General features: G+C 46.0%; 2 protein-coding genes across 7 annotated transcripts in view; both read right to left on the bottom strand.

Moving 5' to 3' along the window:
* Positions 1-18,317, bottom strand: part of LRRK1 (leucine rich repeat kinase 1) — a 70,044-nt gene extending 51,727 nt beyond the window's left edge. Inside the window, exons 1-2 of one of the 6 annotated variants that reach the window (XM_031587806.2) lie at positions 18,188-18,317; positions 15,164-15,369 (exon numbers count right to left, since the gene is read on the bottom strand). In XM_031587806.2, coding sequence (XP_031443666.2) covers positions 15,164-15,230 — 67 coding nt within the window. In that variant the 5' untranslated portion in view covers positions 15,231-15,369; positions 18,188-18,317. The other 5 variants (XM_090149113.1, XM_031587805.2, XM_090149114.1 and 2 more) reach the window with 5 other exon arrangements.
* Positions 18,318-19,712: 1,395 nt separating this feature from the next.
* Positions 19,713-22,478, bottom strand: part of ALDH1A3 (aldehyde dehydrogenase 1 family member A3) — a 36,005-nt gene continuing 33,239 nt past the window's right edge. Inside the window, exon 13 of the mRNA XM_031587811.2 lies at positions 19,713-22,397. Within this exon, the coding sequence (XP_031443671.1) occupies positions 22,325-22,397 (73 nt within the window). The 3' untranslated portion in view covers positions 19,713-22,324. The remainder of the gene's footprint in view (positions 22,398-22,478) is intronic.

Here is a 22,478-nt window from a genome sequence, read left to right as displayed (position 1 = left end):
GCTACAGTACTTTCCAGAAGGGACGCGAAACTGAAAGGGATGGAGAGTTCCCCAGTTGCTCCCAGAGGTGGTTTCCAAAGGAAGGTGTGAGGGATGCTCCACTGCAGCCCACACACTCTGGTACAGAAACATCAGAAGGGAAGAGCTTACAAAATAGAACCCCGCTGTACTCCTCCAGCACTTCCCTCCAGAGATTTATACAGCTTCAGTGAAAGGCAAGACACTGAAAAAATCTGACTCTGGGAAGACAGAGCAAAGGATTACACGAGATGCCCGGTGCTACCTTGGTCAGTCTTGGCAAGTCTCTTAGGCCAGACTTGTTCTTTTTTTAATGCTTCTAGGAGCCAGAATAGTTCTTACAAATCAAAGATTAAAAGCTTCAAACCATTAGAGGAGATGACTGCAGTGGCTAACAGAGCCAGCCATGAAAACATTGTCCCCCACTCCAACCACAAGGATGGGAAAGCTGCACACTTCAGCAGGAAAGCCACCAAGTTAATAGCAAGATGCTGAGGTCCACTCCTGATTCTGGCACTGATCTCCTGGGCCCAGCTTCTCCTTTCCTCACTCACATGCTGAGGCTGCAGACCCTCTGGGGTCACGATGCTCCCTCCCCATGGATCCTCCCAGTGCCCAGCACAGGGGCCTGGAGCGGAGATGTCAACCTGACTGCACTGAGAAGTACAAATAAACACATGGACAGAGAACAGAATCAATTTTCACTTGAAAAGAGACTTTCACATTCCTTTTTTTCCCCTACTAAAACGTTATTGCTTATTTACAATTGGTTAAACCAAGACCTTCAAGCCCACACATTTCCATGAGTTAACAGGAAATGCACATGCAGGGGCTAGTTTAATGCAGTCTGGAAAAAGAAGTAAATTTGGACCAACACATAACTGTCAGTAAATACTTTTGAATAATGCAGTCTGAAATCACCAATACATTCTGACTAACAGCTCTCATCAATTATTTAAACAGAGCTCAGATCACCCAGACATCGGAGACAGCTCCAGAGATTCATGCCATTAAGATGTGCCCACATCAATAACCTTGCTCAGATGATGTAGGACATGTGAAGGACAGATGGACGTGATGCTAAATTACTGCACGATAAACAGCAGCCTGGAGTTCATGCAAAATGGGTGCAGTGCCTTCAATGCCTCATAATTCTGTAGTTTTAGGGAGCATATGGGAAAATAAATCATCCAGTGTTTGCTCCAGGGAGCAGACCTGCAATGGACTTCTAAATATTTTGTTTATGTTTTAATTCTCTTTTTCAAAAGACAACAAAGTAGGAAATGCAAATGATTCCTGTGCAGGTAACTGTTTAAAGGGGATGGAAAAAAAAAGAACTTGAAAGCAAAAGTGTTCTCCAACCCGACAATTCAGAACTGGTCTAAGTAAAGACGCAAGCAAACACTGCAGTGACTTTGAGACACAGCCTCAGTGCACTCAGCAGCCTGTGATGAAATCCTGAGCCTGAAGACAAGAGCTGGAATTCCCCTTGGAGGAAAGAATGCCTTACATCAGAGATCCAAAACAGCTGGAGAGCTGAGCAGGAAGTGCAGCAGAGCAGGGCTGATAGAGCTGACAATTTTAAGCTCGTTCCTAAAGATAAATGCTGAAAGGAGGGACTGGTTCTATTTCCTTTTGGCCTTAACCCTGATTTTGGAGACTAGCACTCAAGAGCCACACCTGGAACCAATCCCAAGCACACAGGCACATCCTTTCTGACAAAGGATCAGCAGGGCCATCTTTCTTCCTATATAAAACACAGCCAGGGAAAGTAAAACGTGAGTGTCTCATGATCAGAAGCCATGCTGGAAGGTCCCAGCATCACCTTCTCATTGATCAAACAGGTCTCCAGGCACCTCTCCCACATGAGCTTTTCTCATGGGAGCATTTTCCACCCCTCTTTCTGAAACAGCCCCGTTGTGCAGTGAGGACAAGCAAACCAGCAGGGCCAGGGAGCACCATGAGGACCCCATTTCTCCAGCTGCAATGTGGATTGCATTAGCAAAACTTCGTCAATCACAAGCTTGCTGTAACAGTATCTATAATGCAATGGAAAGCACATCAACAATGGCCAGATAGCCAAGCCCTAGGCTGTTGCACCTCCTCTTCCAAACCTGCCCATCGTTAAGTAATTCGTGAGTAAGAAGTGTATATTACCAAACAAACTACGTGGAAGCTGAAGAAATGAGATGATATTTCAACTGTGAGTGAGGGAAGGAGGAACTCAGTGGCGTAGACCTAATACCAAGATCGCTTCTGTTTTACCCAGTGACTGCTTCATGAAAACACTTGGCAGATGCATCATGTTCCTCTTACACTTTTGACCCCTTCAGAAATTCTTTAAGTCCTTTCCAGTGCAATGGTGTAGTTATAACAATATACTGCTTGTACAACAACCACTGCTTGGAGAACATGGGCTGGTCATCACCTGTGGCCAACTTCTGGGCACTTCTGCAGTCACAAATGGCTGTTCCATGGAGGTTATGTGATCCCAGAGTTAGCTATCAGAGTCTTCAAGATAGCAGATTTTGGTCCCAACACGAAATGTTAACCTTGTCTCAGGCAAATCAGAAATTTTTAATCGATCTAACCAAAACTTATTAGTGCACAGGAACATCCAGCAAGTAAACGTCAATAAAAGCTTCATTGAATCTAATGATGTGAGCAATGCTACTCTTTGATATATTTAAATATTATTGGCAGAAAGACAGGGTTGCTCATCCTTGATGTTTGTCATGCAGCTGTCATCAAGATTTCTTGATTGTTGTATTCTACAGAGTAAACTGACTCCCCACCTATGACCTGAGGCAGAGGCATGAAAGATCTTCAATGAAAAAATACCTTGCAATTGAACTAATTCCAAACTTGCAAAGGGCAAAACTGATGAGTCAGAGAGTGACAGAAATCTTGCCCTCAAACAACAGCTCTACCCACGTGGCTTTGTAGAAGTTAACTGGAGCTTTCAAACACTGAGCCAACCATTCTGAGCTTCCCAAAAAGCACAGAAGCCATCCACTGCAAAGCTAAGCATCTTGTGAACCAAATCACCCACTTCAGAGAGGATTTTCTGGTGACTTTAGAAATAATACATTGATTTTTGACATGCAGATGAAAAAATAAGAAGCAGCAAGATTTATAAGCTTAATTTATACTCATCGGAAGGGGAAGAAAAAGTGGAAAAGTACATTCTACTGGAGCATTTTATTTCTAAAAGATGCATGCCTGAACTATCATCAGTACTGCACTCACGTAGGTTGGGAATAACATTTTGCCAGCATATGTATCAGTCATTTTTAGCAAAAATCTGGGCTAAAATCCAAAGAAATTCTGCCTACACCTTTAACCCCACGAACTGCATGCTCTTTACTCTGAACACTTTGTGGCTTTCCTAACAGGATCTGCTCACATTGATCGTGGAATGTGCTGTAATAACGTCTTCCTAATTCTTGGAATTAGGTTGGAGCAGGTTTAGGAACCAGCTTCACACTTTGCTCAGTAGGGTTTACATTAATATTTGACAATGTATATGGCATAGTAAGTTATGATATCGTGTCAATATTTCTTGGGTACTCTGTAATAAAAGGCTACTAGAGACTCCAGAAGCTTTTGTGCACGCACTTCCTTTAATTCCTTGTGATTTCCTTGAATGTTTGCTGAATTGGCCATAAATCAGAGTTCCTGGGATGCTTTAAAGTTATGGCCTCATATGGCCCTCCTTACTCCAGAGGCTGCATCAGGGAAGCAGATAAACGCAGCCAATTTGAACTGAAGCAGAAGACTTGGGCTCACTTCTCACACACATCTGAATTTCCATGAAGCTATGACTACAGGCTTTACTCTCTACTATTCAGCCCCTTATCTCTATGTTTATTTAAATTCTCCATAGACCCACAGTTTCTTTGCTTACTTTCTACTAATGACTGTGAGCAAACCAAGCCCTGTTTGTAAAGGAAAAACAAGGGATCAACTTAAATGAGAAGCACATTCTTCATCTACTCGCCACATCGCTTACCAGCCTGCACTGCAGCACCTAACTCTGAAATCAAGAGCATGTCCAGCGTTTAATTCTTTGGGAGTAGTTTTTAAGTTTGCCTTTGGACAAACAGCCTTTCACAAAAGCTAAGACTAATTTTCTATCAAACATATTAAAATGGAAACAGTGGTTGTCAATAAGAAAGCAGCGTTATTTTATTGCTGTTCAAATGCTACAGCAGAATCAATTTAAAAATGCTGAAGACTGTGCAAGAAACGAAATAAAATGAAGTCTAATTAATAATAAAAGGCACCATGACAATGCCAGAGATGGATGCAGTTATCTCCAGACTCAGGCCTTGTTATTAAAGCAGGTGAAAGAAAGACCCAACATTTCTAGATTTACAATATGCCATCACCTGCAAGGAGGTAATGGCTTGCAGGTGATGCTGTGAATCAGCAAACAGCTGCATCACTGAACGGTACACATATAGATTATTGTTACCTTTATGTCCCAAATTGCTGCAGTCCTGCCTTTGACACATAACCCCTCGCAGTTTCTAAGTATTACATTCGTTCCTTTGATAAGACTGGTGTTTTTGGTGAGTGATATTTTTATTTATCAGAGAAAGATATAAACGAGATGCTTAACACAGGATAAAACTGGGAAGAAAGCTACACCTTACTTCAATCCAGACTTACAATAGCAGAAAGACTTTAAAACTGCTACTGACCTTGTCATAATTTGTGCAGGTATTCCCAAAGACAGAAGCAAATCAAGATGATGGCTTTAACACAGCCTCCCATCCAGCGATGCTCAATTAAGCTATCAATTCCTTGGACTGTCAGCCACCCACCTCTGCTCCAGCACTGACAGCTCTTGCAGTGGCCACTGTGCGTCACGCCGTCGGCTGGCTGGCTGCTGCTTTGTCTGAATTAACCACTGCATTTTAGCCTTGACAGTTATTTTCATCCCTATGCCCCATTACGGTGAAATCCAAGCCTCCGGTTCAGCGAGGAGCTGGGGATGGGGGTGGGCAGGAGGCTGCCTTTCCGGGCTGAGCTCAGTCAGTAATTCCTCAACAGCAGCAGACGGCCACAGCTAACCTCCACCAACCTCATCTTTGGCCATTTTGACTTCTGAGCGAGGAAAGAATGGGGCAGAGTTGAGGGTGTCTGTCTGATGTGCAGAACCAGAGTCTCTGCATCACACTGATACCCCTCCCATTGCTCTGAAAAACTCCAGATCCACAAACTGAACACACAAACTGAGCCCACGGGAAGCCTGCACTCATTTCAAAGGATGAGGGATCAGTCCTACATTGTGCTTTCCAATTCAGTGGGGTTGGAAAAGGTTTTTGGTCCTGTTGAAATTTCTGAGAAAATTGCTCCCATCCCAAACCAGGAAGAAAAAATTAAACCTGTGTTTATTTAACACAATATTGTACCTTTTTTTTTTTTTTTTTTTTTTTTTTTTAATTCAAGCCAAGTCAGCCAAAATGCTTCACAAAACAAAGATGCCTTTAGGGTTCCTTGTCTAATCTGCTAACGCATCAAAACAGCATTTCCCTCCTTATTTATTTATAAAGGTTTCATTCATTCATTTCTTAAAAGATAGTCATGAACCAAGACCTGGCCCAGCACAGAAGCCAGTTTCTCTGCCTGCCCACACGGCCCCATAACCAACACCTGGCCCAGAACCATGCAAAGGAGGGGCTGTAACAAAAAGCCTATGATCTTCTCTGTCTCATTTTCACATTTTGGAAAAAATGGGAATATTCCAATCAATTCTGATGGTGAATGGGCCTGATGGGGAATAAGGTGGCTCACCTGGGAAATCCAGCTTCCCACTGGAGATGCCAGGGCAGAAGTGAGCTGTGTCCTTCTGACCATTACTAACATCTCCTCTTGATGAGTGAAACATGCCAGCTTCTCAGGACAAGGAGGGAACCCTACACACTTTTTCTGCCCATTTTACGTGGTTTGTTTTCACCCAAATTCCCACAATTTAAGCTAATTACAGAAATGGCCTTATGCTAAGGTCTGCTTGCCAAGGCAGCAGAAAACATGGAGTGTATTGCACAAATATAACCTGCATCTACAGCATGGCTTATCAGAACACTCCCTACTTCCAAAGGAAGCTTACAACCCTACAAAGAACCAGAAATGAACACACAAAAATGCTTCAAATACAACAGTTCAGACCTGAAGGGATCTTTTTCATTACTCCTGAGTAAACTGGTGCTATTTTAAAAGAGTTTGCATGCCAACACCGTGCACACTAAGTGCTGATCTGCAGTAAATGTTTTCCAACAAGCACATAAGATTTTGGAAAAGGCATGCTGACAGTTTCAGGTACAGCAATGCACAGTGACTAATTATCACAGACCCAATGGAAATTATCTATTTAGAACAACTCTTAACATGCAAGGAAAAAAAAAACAGTTGCTCATGCAAATCTGAAAGGAAAAAATTAAGTCCTAAGCAGAAAAATGCTCTGAGCTGCTGCCTTTTTCAGGGCTCCAGAACTGAGTTACGAACAACAGACACCTCAGAAAACTCCTATGTATTTATATGAACACTTCTTCATCATCCAGGGTAACAAGGGGGACAGAAATACCCCAAGTACACTGAGACAAAGGGCTGTGTGAAGAGCTCTGCCAGATGTGAGCAGGTTCCTGCATCTGTGCGTGTGCCTCCCAGATCCCCGTGACTCTGGAGATCATTTGCTTTGTCTAAGAATTTCCGATGAAATGGCTATTTCTGTTTCTCTGGTGTAGAAAAGAGGCCACAGAAAGCAAAGGACACGGAATTGAGCTGAACAAGAACACAACAAAACGAACACTGGGGTACGACTGCCAGAGCAAACCCTCCTGCACTGATCAACTCTGCACTAACTGGGGGTTCACCAAAGGGAACCAGGCATTCCCTCATCAGTGAGGACCATGGCTTTGCCCTCTCACCTGAGGACAGATGCCAGGCCTCACCAGTGTCCCTTCTAACAGGAGGAATGCTCAAAGCATTCGTGGCAAAGTGACGACCGCCCTATCGAAAACAGAAATGACTCAACCCTATGTGAAAGTTTCTATTTTCGTCTTCTGGCCCCAGCTGTAGGTTCCAGTCCTACATGAGTCATTCCAATGTATGCTTTTGTATGCAAAGGCCAGCTATGCCACTCTTCCTTTCCAAACTTTAAACTGGAAGACAGACATGAAACATGCAGAAATAAAACTATGCTTTTGGATTTTGTCTGTGTCCATTTTCAGGCATGGCTGGGAAGAGAGGAACATCAAATCACGAAAGGTATCTCCAGCAAGGCTATTGCTGTCCAACTGCATCAAATAATATAACAATGAAACCAAATCAGGACTGAATTCCCAACTGCAACTTCACAAAGTACATTTTCACAGATAACCTTGGCTTCTTTTGAAACTTTCATCAGAATGGAAAAATTCCCATGCGTAACTGTTTTCTTGCTTTCAGACAACTCATTTGCTCAATATTCTTCTAAAAAGAATAGTGCTGAGAGAACAGTGATGACAGTGGTGGGATGGAGCAAATCGCTGCTCCATTCTGACCCCCTGGGCCTCATCTGCAAACCCAATTCTCCATCCCTCCATCACATGACAGAGGTCCTGAGCAGCTGCTGTCACCTGCAAGGTCTCTTACAGAACCTGGATATTTAAAGATTTTGGAAAGACTGGCCTGAAAAGAGGGAAAAAAAAAGGAGTAGCAACATTAAAAAAATACGTGAAAATACTTTGCACAACTCCAGTTTATCACATTCTAGGAGAATCTGGAAGAGGTGAAGAAGATTAATGAGAGAAATGCTCTGCCTAGTTACAAGGTCACAAATGAAACGAGCTTGGTTGGTTGAGGATGGAAAAATGAAGGCTGGATAGAGATGGGAACGTCGTTTATAAATACACCCGGAGGGAGACATCAGGAAAGGAGGAGAGCTATTTGTGTGCTGGGTATGAATACATTTCAGCTGCCAATTAGAAGAAAGTACGAAGAGTTGGAGAAATGAGGCTTTGGAACAGTCCTCTAGAAAAAGCAAAAGGAACAGATGAGTAACTCATTGAAAATATGCCTTGCATAAGGTTGAGGAGGGTGACAGCAGGACATGGGCCCTCAGCCCTGCCTGTCCTACAGCCATGTTCCAAATTCATAGAATCATCATAGAATGGCCTGGGTTGAAAAGGACAACAATGCTCATCCAGTTTCAACCCCCTGCTACATGCAGGGCTGCCAAACTCCAGACCAGGCTGCCCAGAGCCACATACAGCCTGGCCTTGAATGCCTCCAGGGATGGAGCATCCACAGCCTCCTTGGGCAACCTGTTCCAGTGCCTCACCACCCTCTGTGTGAAAAAATTCCTCCTTCATGCATGCACAGAACTGAACCCAGCCATCAGACACGGATGGGTGTAACAAAGACTGCTTGGAAGGAACTTGGTAGGAAGGAAGGGTGTTCATGAAACAAGCTGGTAGATCTGGGGGAATGGAGATAAATCTAAGGGAAAAGTCCCTGCAAGGTAAATGAGGGTGGAAATACCCCACACCATGAGATCCAAGGTCAGTACGTAATTTGTCGTGCTTCTTTAATTGTTTTCTAACTAAACACTTCACTCTTTGCTGCCCCCACCTCTCATCACAAAGACAGCAACTCCAGATTAGTTGAACTGGAAGTGCAATCATTGCATGGGATGTGGCTGGCATCAAGAGAGATGAACAGGCAACAGCAGAGCGAAGGAAAGAGCAGAGCTGGGAAGGACACCAGAGAAATGATATGAATGTGATATTCTAGAAGAGAAAAGAAAGAAACAATAAGTGAGAAAGCGAGCCTCTGCTCCAGCTTCTATTGGATTTGCTGTGGCTTCCATGTCAGCAAGAACAGATCCTGAGTTTTCCAGGAGAAAATATCAAGGAGGGAATATTACTTTAGCAGCTGTGTCTGGAACAGAAGAGAGAGCTTTGATGGAAGGGTCTCTGCTGTCGGCCAAAGCAGCGCTGGTTGCGAGTCAAGCTGTGTGATGACGTGCTGCCAAAAATTTAACAGGGGCTACCAGAAAAAGCCTTTCCATAGCAAGTGGCAGAACCCCAGAGTGGCAGAAGTGCCTGCATTAGCAGAGAGTGGGGGAAAGGGGAAATATTCCCTTCTTGTCTTCCCTTGTGGGAACATCAGCTCTCATTTCAGCACAGGAAAGCCAAGGATGCTGTGCTTAAATGAAGGCAGTGCTGTGAACCTGCTGCAGCTCACAGCGTTTTCAGATGGCTGCTCCAAAGCAGAGAGGGCAAAACCAGGCGAGGATGTTTCATCCCCTTCCCACCAACATATGGGGAACTCAGACCCACGATATTGGAGAACCTTTCCCAAATGACTTTTATTTAATAGCTTTTGCTCTGTCATTGCTTGACAGATCCCAGGTGCAGTGCATTGGAGAACTGCAACCGTGATTACAAGCCAACTTAAGGAGGGATGGCTCTTCTGTTTTGCAAGCTACATCTGAGATCTGAAAAGGGATCCTGTCCATTTAGTGTTTAAAAAATAAATTAAAACGTTCCTGTTTGATGCAAAAATAAAAGCTTTTTCAAAGGCTCTTTGATGTGAAAGATGAAGACATGCAGGAGGAGGTCTGGTCTTCAGCAATTATCAGCACTCCACTTGAGTCCTACTCCCTAGATGGGATTTCAGTGTGAAGCAGATAATCACACTGCAGAGCGCGGCAGCTTTTCGGTGAAGGAGCAACAACCTGCAGTCAAACCACTCCTCACCCAAGGTGGGAATACAACAGACAACCCCCAAACCAACTAAACGCAGGTGGGGCAGTTCCAAAGGCAGAAATGCTTTTAAAAGATTGCCTGCTGAGCTCCTCCTGGGTAGCCGTGCCAGCTTTCCAAGCGATATTCTGATCATTAAAGCAAGCAGTGATGTAATTTCCACAGTGACCACAAACATACCGAGAATATTTGAGCTAAATTTATCCCGACTTCTCCTTTGAATCACTGCTTCGGTTTGTTCTTTTTCCATGATTTTCAGCTACGCACAGGAAAGGAGCAGCAGAGAGAGCGAGACAGAGCCGTCCCAGCAGTGCCTAAATGCCAGCCTTCATGCTTGCCACATTTGGAGCATTAGGGAGGAATTTAAAACACTTTGCAGCTCCCACCAGAGATCCCCTCTGACTGCAGGAGAGCTCTTTGAAGGGGAAAGGTCTTCACGAACACACAGTTGTGGTGAAACAACCAGCACCCAAATGAAAGGGCTCTGCTGAGGTTTTACCTAACCATGCAAAGAAGCAATGGCTGACCTGTTAATGAGAGTACAGACTCTGATTAAGGGTTAGGATATTTCATTCCCTTCCTAACAGGCTGCCCAGAGAGGCTGTGGATGCTCCATCCCTGGAGGTGTTCAAGGCCAAGTTGGATGGAGCCCTGGGCAGCCTGCTCTAGTATTAAAGGTGAAGGCTGGCAGCCCTGCATGCAGCAGGGAGGTGAAGCTTGACGATCCTTGAGGTCCCTTCCAACCCAAGCCATTCTATGATTCCGTGATCTCCATTTAAAATCCAGGATGGGACCTAATAAAGGAGTTTCAACACCCTCATCTACCATGCAAACATTCCCTCTCTTAGCTGCCTCCTGCCACGCACAGCCCTGGCAGCCCTGTTATTGATCAGACAGATGGAAATCAAACAAACAGCAGCCTTAATGCTCTAAGGATTCCTGCAGGTTGGGCCCAGAGCCAGTTATATCAGCACAGAGACTTAATGGGTTTTAGATAAGGCCCCCAAAGGCTTCAGAGAGGATGGGAAAATAATAAAATAAAATCATAGCACTTTCTTTAATGCAAGTTTGAAATTACCTGCAGCATCACTGGCAAAACAATAAATCAATTACAGGCCTGGTAAAGACTGACTCGGTGTGAATGCTATCAATTGCTTTTTCCCACTGAAACACAGTACAACAGTTCAGGCCATGACCACAGTGCCAACCTCACCTGACAGCAACACAGCCATAGATAGGGAGCTCCTGCACACAGGTTTTAAGTGCAAAGGATTTTCTTCCCTTATCACTCTATCTTTGCTTTTTTTTCTTGGCGTTTTGACAGAGCTGCCTTCAGTTCCATGTCAGTGTAACGCACAGTTGGTAAATTTTAACTGGAAGTTGGAAAAATAAAGCTGTAAAGCAACAGATAAAGCCACGCACTGCTCAGATAAAGATCAGTGTTCCACTACTGCCTGTAATTCAAGCTGTCTTTCAGGCTGGACTCTGCCCAGGTGGCTTCCCAAGGTCTGTGCCACACCACTGGTGTTCCCAGCAATGCTTTCCTTCTTGCTGCAGCCCTGAAGTCACAGCAATCACTGGGAGAAACCTGGAGCTGCCACCACTCAGTGCTCCTTTACACCCCCTCAACTCCAGGCTGGCACAGCATCCGTGAGCACAAGAACCCATTTCCCAAAGCAAACAGCTTTTTCAGATGCCTCTGATTCAAAATAAGAAACATCCCCCAGAAGACGTTCCTGAAGAACAGCATCCAGATGCTGAAAAATCAGTTCAGAGCATCTTAAGTTGGGCACCTAATTGTACACATCCCTGCATTCATTGCCATTTTGGTGTGACACGTGGCTGTGCTACAGGCTGCTAGCAGAGCAGGCTGCACCACACGAGCTTTCAGCTGCAGGCTGCCCTTCTGCATCAGCATTTGGTCCCTTGTGAGATTTCACCACTTCTGTATGAAGTGTGTATTTAAATGTGTTTAAAAATACAAGCCTATTGCCACTTCACCAGCGTACTTCCTATTCCTGCACAGCATTTCCTACTTCTCCTTCTGCAGGGCATTAGTAAGACCAGCTCACATCAATACCTGATCTATTTTTTGCCTCCCCCTGTTGTTGTGTTTTTTCGCTTGTAAGAATACTTTCAATTCAACTTTTTGGACTCAAATTAACTCACAGCTTAACAAGCAGGAAGAAAAACAGGGAGCCCACAGTGCTTGCTGTACAGAAGCTCAAGCAGCCAGCAGGCTTTGCAGGTCTCAATGCTCTGCACGCATCCCAGATATCCTCCTGCTCCTCCTTGCTCCCACACTGCTGCAGCAGACCCAGGTGATGCTGCAAGAAGACATTGTCCCAGGGGGACAGTCAGTTTCAAACACATCCTAATTCTCTATTACTTAACCCTGAGCTGTCGCCATTCAATCCCTTGTGAAACTTCCCATGTAGAATTACAGGGTTGGTAGAGCAGTGCTTCCTGTCTGAATGGCCTTTCAGCTCTCCCAGCAAAGCTCTTCTCACCATTGCTGGAGGGCCGCTGCATCACCACCAAAGTTCCCTTCTTTTAGACCAAGCACAAAACCCTGTGGCATTTGGGAAGCACTGGCACCACTGTCCCACACTGTGTGACACAACCCACGTTATGATCCAGCACACCTCATCAGTACTCATGTCCAGATTTAGCAGAGAGAAGAGACACCCTCTGCTGTGTCTGAAAGGTAATCCAGTTCCAGCACACAGAATGCACACAAACACCCTGGGACTCTGATGAGGATTCTCAGTGAGAGAGAGATGAGCCCTCCAACAAAACCTTTTGCATTTCAGAAGACAATTATTGCTTTTCTACACTTTCTCTGACCTGTTTCCTACAAACTCGTATGAGAATTAAATGCTAGCTGTAAAATCTCTATAGGCTTCCTTTGTATTTCCTACCAGAACCACATTATGCCACTTCCACTGTATTACACAGAGCTCTTCAGCTCAGTTCAAATAAAGCCACACTGCTTCAGGAGAGCCTGCAGCCACCCCGTACCTCTGCTGGCCTTCTCTCTTTTTTCATTCAGATTACACAAACAAATCCAGAGAGAAGCAGCTAGGTTTGAATTGCTCCAAAAAGGGAGCATCACTCCACACTGCAGCCACAGGAGGAGCCCAGCAGCATCCTTGAGGCTGCTCGGGTTTGGTTGAGGACCACAGCTGCTGGTGGGAAGCTGGGATGCAGGCTGGGATGCAGGCAGGATCCTGCTGCAGCCACGTGGAATAGCAGAGGGAGGTGTGGGTGCAGCAAGGTGTGCTCACCTTATCATATGTTACATTTGCTTGTTTGAGTCAGGGATGCTGCAGGTTTGTGAAGATCTGACCAAACGCAGAGCTGTCAGGGATAAAAAGCCCTAAAGCCTTAAGGCTTTCATACAGTCAAGGGATGGGCTGTATATACAACCTGCTTATATATACCCACACATCCTGCCCGAATTTTGGGCACAAATGGGGTCCTCAGCATTAAATATCTGTGACCTCGCTCCCCTTCCCTGCAGTTCCCAGCCGATGGCAGCAGGAGGCTGCATCCAGGTTGATAATAGATGCGTGTAAACAATAGATTCAATAGTGGAAGCTGAGTGAGTCACTGCATTCCTGCATTCAAGTTGTATAACAGGATCCAAAGGCAGAACGAGGACCAGCCAGCGGGCCAGCTAGATAATGACAATTATTCTTGGCAGGACCCAAAGAATCCCCAAACAAAAATGAGTTCAAACATACGGTATGCTCACAAAGAGCAATCGGAGCAGGCAGCACACATCTTCTGCTCTCCTGGGATGGCTCTGCCACTACTCCAGCACTGCTCATCAAATGAAATAATCCACGCACGTCAGAGCAGAAGAGTTATACCGATGAGATCTGTGTGCCTCCAGTTTAACCGACTGCATTTACATAACAGAAAGACATAGGAAAGTTCTCAGAAGAAGAACTGAATTCCCAGTGCAGAAATTCACACGTGCCCTTTTCTCATTATTCGCTCGCACACTGATTTGCTTATTTGCTGTATCTTTAAACAGCAAGAAAAACTTGTCAAATCACCACTGCAGAATAAAAGCATTAGCAGTTCTTAACACTTAGATTAAAACCCTCATGAAGGATGCTTCACATCGCTCACTATTCAATTGGAGATATTTCCTCCAGAGAGAAATGCAGGTGACAGAAGTCAACTATTTTAAAGATAATCAGAAACATTCCGTTATTGAGTATTACAGAAAGGCGCAGTGCTAATTAACCAAACTAGACAAATTAAGGCTTAAGGAACAAGCAGAATACATACGGAGGAAGGGAAGAATTCCCAGAGCTCCCTGTGACGCTGGTGAGGAATGTCTTCAAGCAAGAGGAGGAGGACTCTGAATCAAGTATCAGGTCTTGCTTCATCGTTGCTGATAAAACCCAAAATAGGGCTGCAAATACATTAGCTCCTATCGAAGCCTGCTTACTCAGTACAAAGCGTCAAACACACCTTCATCCCACACGCAGCACGCAGATGCTGCCTCCTAATGAAGCATTTGTTGCAAGGGGGGGAACACCGTTACACAATGAGCAGAAGGCTGTTCCACCATGCAGAAATAAAGCTGGGTTTTGGCTCAGAGAAGGGCAGCAGTGCCCGGGAACTGAGGGTTCCAGGGAGAAAAATAGGCCAAAATTATTAAAAAAAAAAAAAAAAAGGGAAAAAAAAAGTAACAAAAAGGAAACAACCTGAAGCATATGTCCCCTTCCTACAGAGACATTTCCACCCACAGATCTATTATATTACATAAACGCAGAGCTCCCCATCCGCCCCAGCACTACATCACTGCAGTCCCTGAAGCTGACAGCAGAACTGGAGCAGCACCCGTTCAGCCTGGGAAGCGATGCTCTGATTTTAGCAGCTCTCCTACCCCGAATACACACTGCCACAGCGTCTGGGAACATATTTGCATTCACATGCTGAAAAAGCACAGATCCTTTAAAACATATTTAGGAGCTGCCGAGACACGATGCACATATTGACTAATCCCACGGGCCTTGAGAAAAAACTTCTCTTCCAAGAAATCTATTCTTACCACACAAACAACCCAACATCGCTCTCCTTGCAAGTAAAACTCCTTGCTCTGAACTGCAGCCTTTCTAACATGGCTCTAATAATCAAGACTTTCTAATAAGGCTCAGTGCACTGATGGATCTTTCGTGCAACCAACGCTCATTGCAAGGCGAGTTCTCCAGGAAGCCTGATCTGCTGGTTGGCGACCCTGCACATAGCAGGGGGTTGAAACTAGATGATCATTGTGGTCCTTTCCAACCCAGGCCGTTCTATGATTCTGTGACTCTCCTGAAACCTCCCGCTCCCCATCTGTGCAGGAAGAGAAGCGGTCGCCCCATTACCGTCCTGTGGCTCCATGTTGCTCTCTCTGGAAACAGCAGATTCCTCCGTCCCCACGCACCAGTACATTCTGGGTCTCAGTGGTGAAGATCCAACAGAGCAAACTTTCTGCAGCACCTCCGACTGAGCGTTGTCAAAGCTGAATGTCAGCTAAATGCAGGGCAGAGCGGCTGCTACCAAACGCCGTCCTGATGGAGCATCGTTTACCCTGGTTGAAAATCAACAGCAAAGCAAATTAATCATTCCGGTATTGATATCACAAGAAGTGGATCCCTATGCACTCCAACACAGCTGCCAAAATGCTGCTTTGAAGAAACGCGCTATGCAAATGTGAACACAATTATTTGCATAATAGCTTCATTAAGAGCGTAGCGTGAATTAAGAGGGGAAACCAACAACATCTCCACTACTGCTCCCAGTTTTCCTCCACCAAAGCTGCCGTGCCTTTGGGTGGTGCAGCTCCACATTCCCCACAAGCTCTGTGAAGGCAGAGGGCTGAAACAATGAAATGCAGCTGGAAAAATCCTAAAGGCAACCTCAGAACCTTTCCCACCCACAACGACTGCAGCTCTGGTGTGAGAAGCTGGAAAACACTGATGCAGTCACTGAGACTACAGAAAGAAGAGGGCTCAAAGAGACACAGCAGCTTCTCTGCCCACTCCTTTTAGAGAAGCCCACTGCTCTCAAAACAGCTTCTTGAAATGCATCCTGCACGCAGGCAGAGCTTAAGAGCTCTCATGCTGGCTGCTGCTGGCTCAGGTGCCTCCGTGGCATTTCTACCTTCTCACCTCTTCCAATCTGCACACCTGTTTTCTCCCTTTCCGTGCCTCTTCCACAGAGATTAAAGACAAGGGCTGACTTTGCAGTCTGTGCCCAGCTGACACCAGCGTTCCTTCATTTTCTGCTTTCAGTTTCGGTCTGCAAACACTTCTCAGATTCAACACAATGACCTTTTTCACCTTTGATCCCTATTAGATTTTCTCATGCCTGCTGTGCGATGCTGAGGCTTGGACCAGAAGCCCTCATTGAACAAAACACACAAAGCACCTCCTGCTTTGGTAAGGAGAACCCAGGTGTGTGGATGGCTTCCTGAGCTGGAGATGGGATCACTGATCCACCATCGCTACCCAAAAGCTGCCCGCTCCTTCCTCACTGCATACACAGCACTTTAACCACAAACCAAGTGTTAAAAAAAAAAATAATCACTGAATGCTTCATCAGCTGTTTCTAGGCAAGTGTTTGAGTTTTAGGTGCATTTACAGCAAAACTCAGCTTCTGATGATCCCTACTACGTGTGTCTGGCTCAGCGCTGGGCAATGGGCAAAGCCACAGGCTGCAGTTTGGCACTTGGGAGCTTCTCAAAAGGTGGGAAAAATGATTTGGGTGATCACAAGAAAAGGGAGAGGGCTGCACGCAGGCACCTTCACAGCCATCCAACAGCTGAACAGTTTTGCAGCCCTAATTCCAAATGGACACAGGTGTGCAGACACAGCCCAGCATCGTGGCCTCCAAACATCAGAGTGCAAGTCAGGCACCTGTAAGGGGCTGAGTTTGGAAACTTTCACACGGAGGGGATGAACAGATGTTCTTCACATACAGCAAAAGGAAAAGCAATAGCACAATTTCGATCATCAGTTCCCTTTAGCTGCAGCTATGGCAGCAAGCATTGAGCTGTCAGTGCACCGCTCTATTTCCGTATTTCGGGGCTTCTGTGTCTACTAAAAACACCCCCACAGCGCTTTTACCTTAAGCAAGATGCACCCAACTGTAACACGTGCAAATACCACGTCTCGATTTGATGCAGGGAGAGAGAACTCCCGGAAAAACGGCGCCGTGTGGGTCCTCTGAGCTCCGCAGAACGCCACACGGGAGAACGAGCACGAGAACACAGCTGGGGGAGGGCTGCAACCCCATCACGCGTATTCCCAACGCCTCTCCTGACTCTCCATCACCGCGTTTCGGTGAAGCGGAGCCCCTGAGGGAACAACCACGGCAAAAAAAGCACGGCAGATCGCACGACGGAGAGCGAGGAGGCACCCGGTGCGTACAACTCACCAGGAAGCGGGACCATCGATCCCAGACAGCAACGCGAACCCCACGTTGCCCCCAAACTCCCGGGCAGGCTGAAGCGGCGCGGGATGACAGCGCGGTGCCGCCCCGCACAGCCCCCGCTCCGCCGCCGCCCCGCGCACACGCAGCGCCCGCCGCCCCCGCTCGCTCCGCAACTTCGCTCCCAACTTTCTTTCCGAAGCTCGTTCCCCGCTTCTCTCGGCATAGAAAAGCCCCCCCACGCACACGCACACCGCTCCACCCGCCCCGCAGCCGGTGCTGCGCTGTGGTACGGGCAGCCGTACCTCCTGCGTCCCGGGGCTGGCGGCTCTCCGCTGCCACCGCCTCCTCCTCCTCCTCCGGCGCCGGCCGGCTGCGCTGCGCGGGAGGCGGAGGGAGGAAGAAAGGAAAAGGAGCGGAGCAGCCGCGCGGCGCCTCCTCCGCCACCGGCCGCGGCTGGGCCCGCCCGGGAGCCGCGGTCAGGGCGCGGTCGGGGCCGCGTCTCGCCCGGAACCCCGCTGGCTGCTCGGGACGCCCCTCAGCGCCCTTCCCCGCCGCGGGGCACGGCGAGGACCGCGGGGCTGCCCCTCTGCCGGGCTCGTTCCCCACACCCATCGTTTGGTGTCCGCCCTCTGCCTGGGTTCGCCCTACTCGTGCTTACACCGCTTTAGTTTTTGCGCGTTCTTTTTCTTCCTGAAATACACCGGAGGCGGAGGGGCCGCACCGCCATCTCTCAGCCGTGCGGGTGCTTTGCTGCTCGGATTTGTGCCCGACGGCCGGCCCAACCCGAGATCTGTTTTCTAAAGGCTGCTCCTCTCAGGAAAAACACAGCAGCATCGCCCCCTGCCTCCCGCCGGGCGCCGCAGCCAACACGGGCGGTGCGCGCATCCCTGCCCACCGCAGCGCCCCGCACCGCCTGGGGCCGCACCGGCTTTGACTGCGCGATAGTCCGGCTGTATCTTCCCTACCCAACGTACCTCACTAAGGGGAGGCATTTCGGCGTGCCTTTTGTTTATTCATAACGCTCCCTTGAACGACGCGCACAGATCCTTCCTTGGACCAAATCAAGAGATGCGGCTCTTGAGGATGGGAAAAGCCATATCCGTGGCTGCTGCTGCCTCAGGTTTGTTCTGCAGTGCTTTTCTCGCTGCGATTAAGGAGACGCAGAGAAGATCTTCACAGGTGCTTTCAAGTGTGTTCGGATGTCCATTAATCTGCGTCTGGCTGCAGCCACCTGTTGGGCACCCTCTGCTCCTTCTATCGTGTCTGCTGTCTTTTATGCCTCACACTCTGGTTCTTCTACAGACCCTTCTTACACTTTTTTTTTTTTTTTTTTTTTTTTTCACCATTGTTTGGAAAAAAGAATAAAATCTAAAATCACATTTTTCCCCTTTGTTTTGAAAGAGACCATAACTTCCCTTAGCATGAATTTCTTCACTCCACCTTTTTTTCCTTTTCCAAATCTCATCCCGCTCTTCCTGGCTTTACTCATAACTCCATTGCTTACATCACTCACAACAATCCCTTTTTATCTCCATGCTTCTCCCTTCTCATGTTTGGCCACAGAGCTCCTGAGTGATGCCATTACCAAGTGGAAAATCGATGGGATTTGGCTCAGTGTGTGTAGGGAGATGGTAGGTGTTTGTATCTATTTTCACCTGGTCTAGTGGTTGGTGACCCTTCCTGTGGCAGGGGGGCTGAAACTACATGATTTTTGAGGTCCTTTTCAACCCAGGCCATTTGATGATTCTGTGATCAGATGCAAAGAGCACTAAAAATGATGGTATGTTCCTGCTCTGTCTCCTCTGCACATAAGGGAGATAAGACAGGAATGTTTCATTATGGGGCAGTTGTACAACAGTGGCTGTGTCTCAAGAGGATTTCAGGAAGCCCATCTGGCAGCATGGGCCACAGTGCCTTCAGATTTCTCCATCTGAGGCCCATTTCAGAAGGCATAAAGGATCCATCCCACTTTGCACTGGAAGAAGCTCTGTTTGCCCTTGGCAGCTGCAGTTCTCCTCCCCTCTCCGCTTACTGCAAGTGGCACAGCTTCCAAGAGAGACTGCTCAGAGGGTGAGCTAACAGCCACCCAACCCAGCTTTTATTTGTAAAGCTGACCACACTTCAGCACTTGGTTTCCCTTGCCTTTTTTAGAGCGCACAATTCTTCACCAATTGCAGAAGTGAATCCAAGTTGTGAATCCTCCACAGTTCCCCAGCACGATACAGAACCCCCACGTACACACAAGCAGATGCTCCACGTTCAGCCCTGCTGCACATCTTGGAAATCACATCTTGTGAGCCCAGTGCACATTTCTGTATGGGGAAAACTCTTCTGTATGGGGAAACAGACACCAGGCTGTTCTCAGAAGAACCCCCTGCAACCAACAGCACAGTGCTATTCTGTTCCACAAGCGTGAAGCCTTAACTCCTTCCAGTGTACAGGCAAGGAAAGTTTCCCACTCCTCCTTCTTACTTTGAGCCATGCAGCATGCAGAAACCATTTCACAAAGTTAAACATTTATTAGGAACAGGAACTATTACAAAAAGATACCCATAGTCTAAATATATACAAGAAGTTTAAACATAGCATTTTCATGTACCCTTGGCTATAAAAATACATTAGATTAACTGTATCCTAATTTATAAATATAGTTTTGTTGTTTTTTTTTTTCTTTTTTTTTTATAAAGTAGTATTTCATGAAAGCCTTACTGTGCAATGAAAGAATATATACCCTCTAAGGGGTTGTTTTAAAGTTAGTGTCTAGTGTTATATAATTTAGAAAATTCAGTGTGTAGAGTCAAACCCTGATTTATACAATAAGAGATACACTGACTTACAAAACTTGATATGGGAAAAAAAAGAAGTTGAAATATATATTATACATATAAAGCCAAAATATTAGGACTGTAAGAACTTCAAATGATTTCAGTATTGACCACTGCTAATCAAAAGTGAATACAGAGATACATCAGGATAACCAGCCTTCTACTGTTTGCCTTACCTCCATCCTGCCTGACTGCAGCCCCAGTAAATCATCTGGTAGGCAAAAGTAAAACGTTTGTCTGAGAAGACGTTTGAGCTTTAAGTGTATTACAAAAATAGAAGCTTATTTACAATGTTCCCATTTGGCCTTTTGTGGGGTAAGGGTGGACACTTCCTTTGTTGGATGGGGAGATGTGCCATCTCACACCACCATGGGAGGACAGGCACTTAGATGTACACAGCTGTTGGAGGTATGTCGTTTAAGTAATTAAGCAGTGTTGAAGTGCAAACTAATAAGGAAGTTTAGGTTCATGCAAACTTTTTCCTTAACTTACCATCGCCCACCTTCCTTCCTCCTTCTGAAAAACATCCACTCATGCAATTGAACTCGTTACTGACAGCTACCTCTCTGATCACAGAAGTTACTGGTTAAGATCTTGCTTGTATCACAGAACAGAAGTTAGACCTTCATTTCTGCTTCAAGCCCTGACATCCAGAAAAACTCCAAGCAACAGTCTTCACCAGTGCTCCATGGAGAACTGCCCATGTTCCATAAGGAACCTGCATCGCTCTGCTTTCAGAGGATGAGCCTAACAAGATCAGGTGAACTTCCTAATCAGCTGACACCACTAAATCCTGCTTACTTGGAGCTCCTGTAGACACGGAGCTTCTCATATATTTGTAAGTGGTTCTCCAGTACAGAATCAGGAAAGTAATGAAGCCAGGCACTGAGGACAGCAGATGGCTTTTCATTAACCTTGTAGTAAGCAACATCTGGGCATGCAAAGAAATGACTGCAGGAGATTCTAAGGCATGAACTTGGTGTGACAGCCACTCCATGGATGCTTTTCATGGAAATGCATGCTCACACAACTGTAAGCCATAGACAATTTGTGGCAGTTTATTCCTCGGTGAAGGAACAGCTACAAGATGACAACACTTACTGCAAAGTGCTGACACATTTAAGTCCAGCCATAGTTCATTCCAGGCTAACTCATTTGTACACCTACATGCTTAACATTCGGTATGGGCTTAGGAGCACCTGCCTTTTTATACTGTACTTCCAGAAATCCATTTTAAGCTACATTCACAAAGGATAAAGAAGCAGTGAGAAGAACTCATAAGTTTTACTCTCACAATGATAGCTCTGGCTCAAGAAAATGAAGAGATGTTCACACAGTTACAGCGAGAGAGGAGGACAGCCTCTTGCAGCTCTCCTGCTCCCTCTCAGAAGGAGTGGTATAGGGTGTTTTCCATGGGGTATCTATCATGCTACATGTTTAGAATTCAACTTTGTATCATCACGGTAAGTACAGTGCAAAATCCTCTTGCAAAAAGTGCTATAGTGAAGGTATGAGATACAATTGTGACTCAGTGGGAGCCAGAAGAGCTAACAAGCCTGTAACTTGCATTTACAGCATGTATGATTGTGCACACCAAAACATCAGGTTCAAAGGACATTTTAAAGTCTAGCTCTGTCAAGTGACACGCTGGCCCCAAAGGAGTCCTCTAAGAAACTCCCATCAATTTCATTCAGGGCTAGAATATCACCAGAATGGAAGATGCATGTATAATTAGAGAGACCAAGATAGCTCTTACAAAAAACCATTTCTTTACAGATCCTTCCTTGAAAGCTTGCACTCCCATCTAAAACTCCAGCTGCAGTCTTCACACAAACTCCATCAACGTCAGTTGTATTAGCCTTATCACACAAGTCCATTTATGCCAAGTGAAACCCAAGTGCATCTGAAGAAGTTTAACAATCAACTAATTGCTAATGGTACCAGAAGTCTCTTTAACATGCCAATGATGTTCAGGTCCTTTAGGGGTACAGTTTGAAAGCAGATGTCCTGCTAGCACTGTGACTGAGGAATATTTTAGACACAGGTAGCAGATGAGTGTTAAGCCAGGGACTTGTGCAGCACAAGTGTGTGCTATGCTGCCAGTAGGGTCAGTTAAATCAGTTTTCAGAGAGCCAGTTGACAAAATGGAGTCCAGTAGATTCAGTGATTCTAGAGGAATTAAGTTAGGCATTTCCATTTTCTTTCCTACCCCTCCCCTCCCACTTGCTCTGAACACGTCCCCAGTGTGTCACATTCAGAATGTCAGCATTTTTAGGCCTCCTGTTTTCATGGACTCTTCTGGGACAGTTTAATGGTGACTGTTTTCACTTCAGTATATTCTGCCAAAGCATATTCACCACTGGAAAAGAAGAGAGAGAAAGGGACAAGTAATTGTGTGCACTTCCTTAAGAGGTTTCTGCACAAGTGCATCATAGGCACA

Source organism: Phasianus colchicus, chromosome 12 (genome assembly GCF_987193195.1).
Source record: "Phasianus colchicus chromosome 12, bPhaCol1.hap1.1, whole genome shotgun sequence".
NCBI classification, from domain to species: Eukaryota; Metazoa; Chordata; class Aves; order Galliformes; family Phasianidae; genus Phasianus; species Phasianus colchicus.
This window is presented reverse-complemented; position numbering and strand designations above follow the sequence as displayed.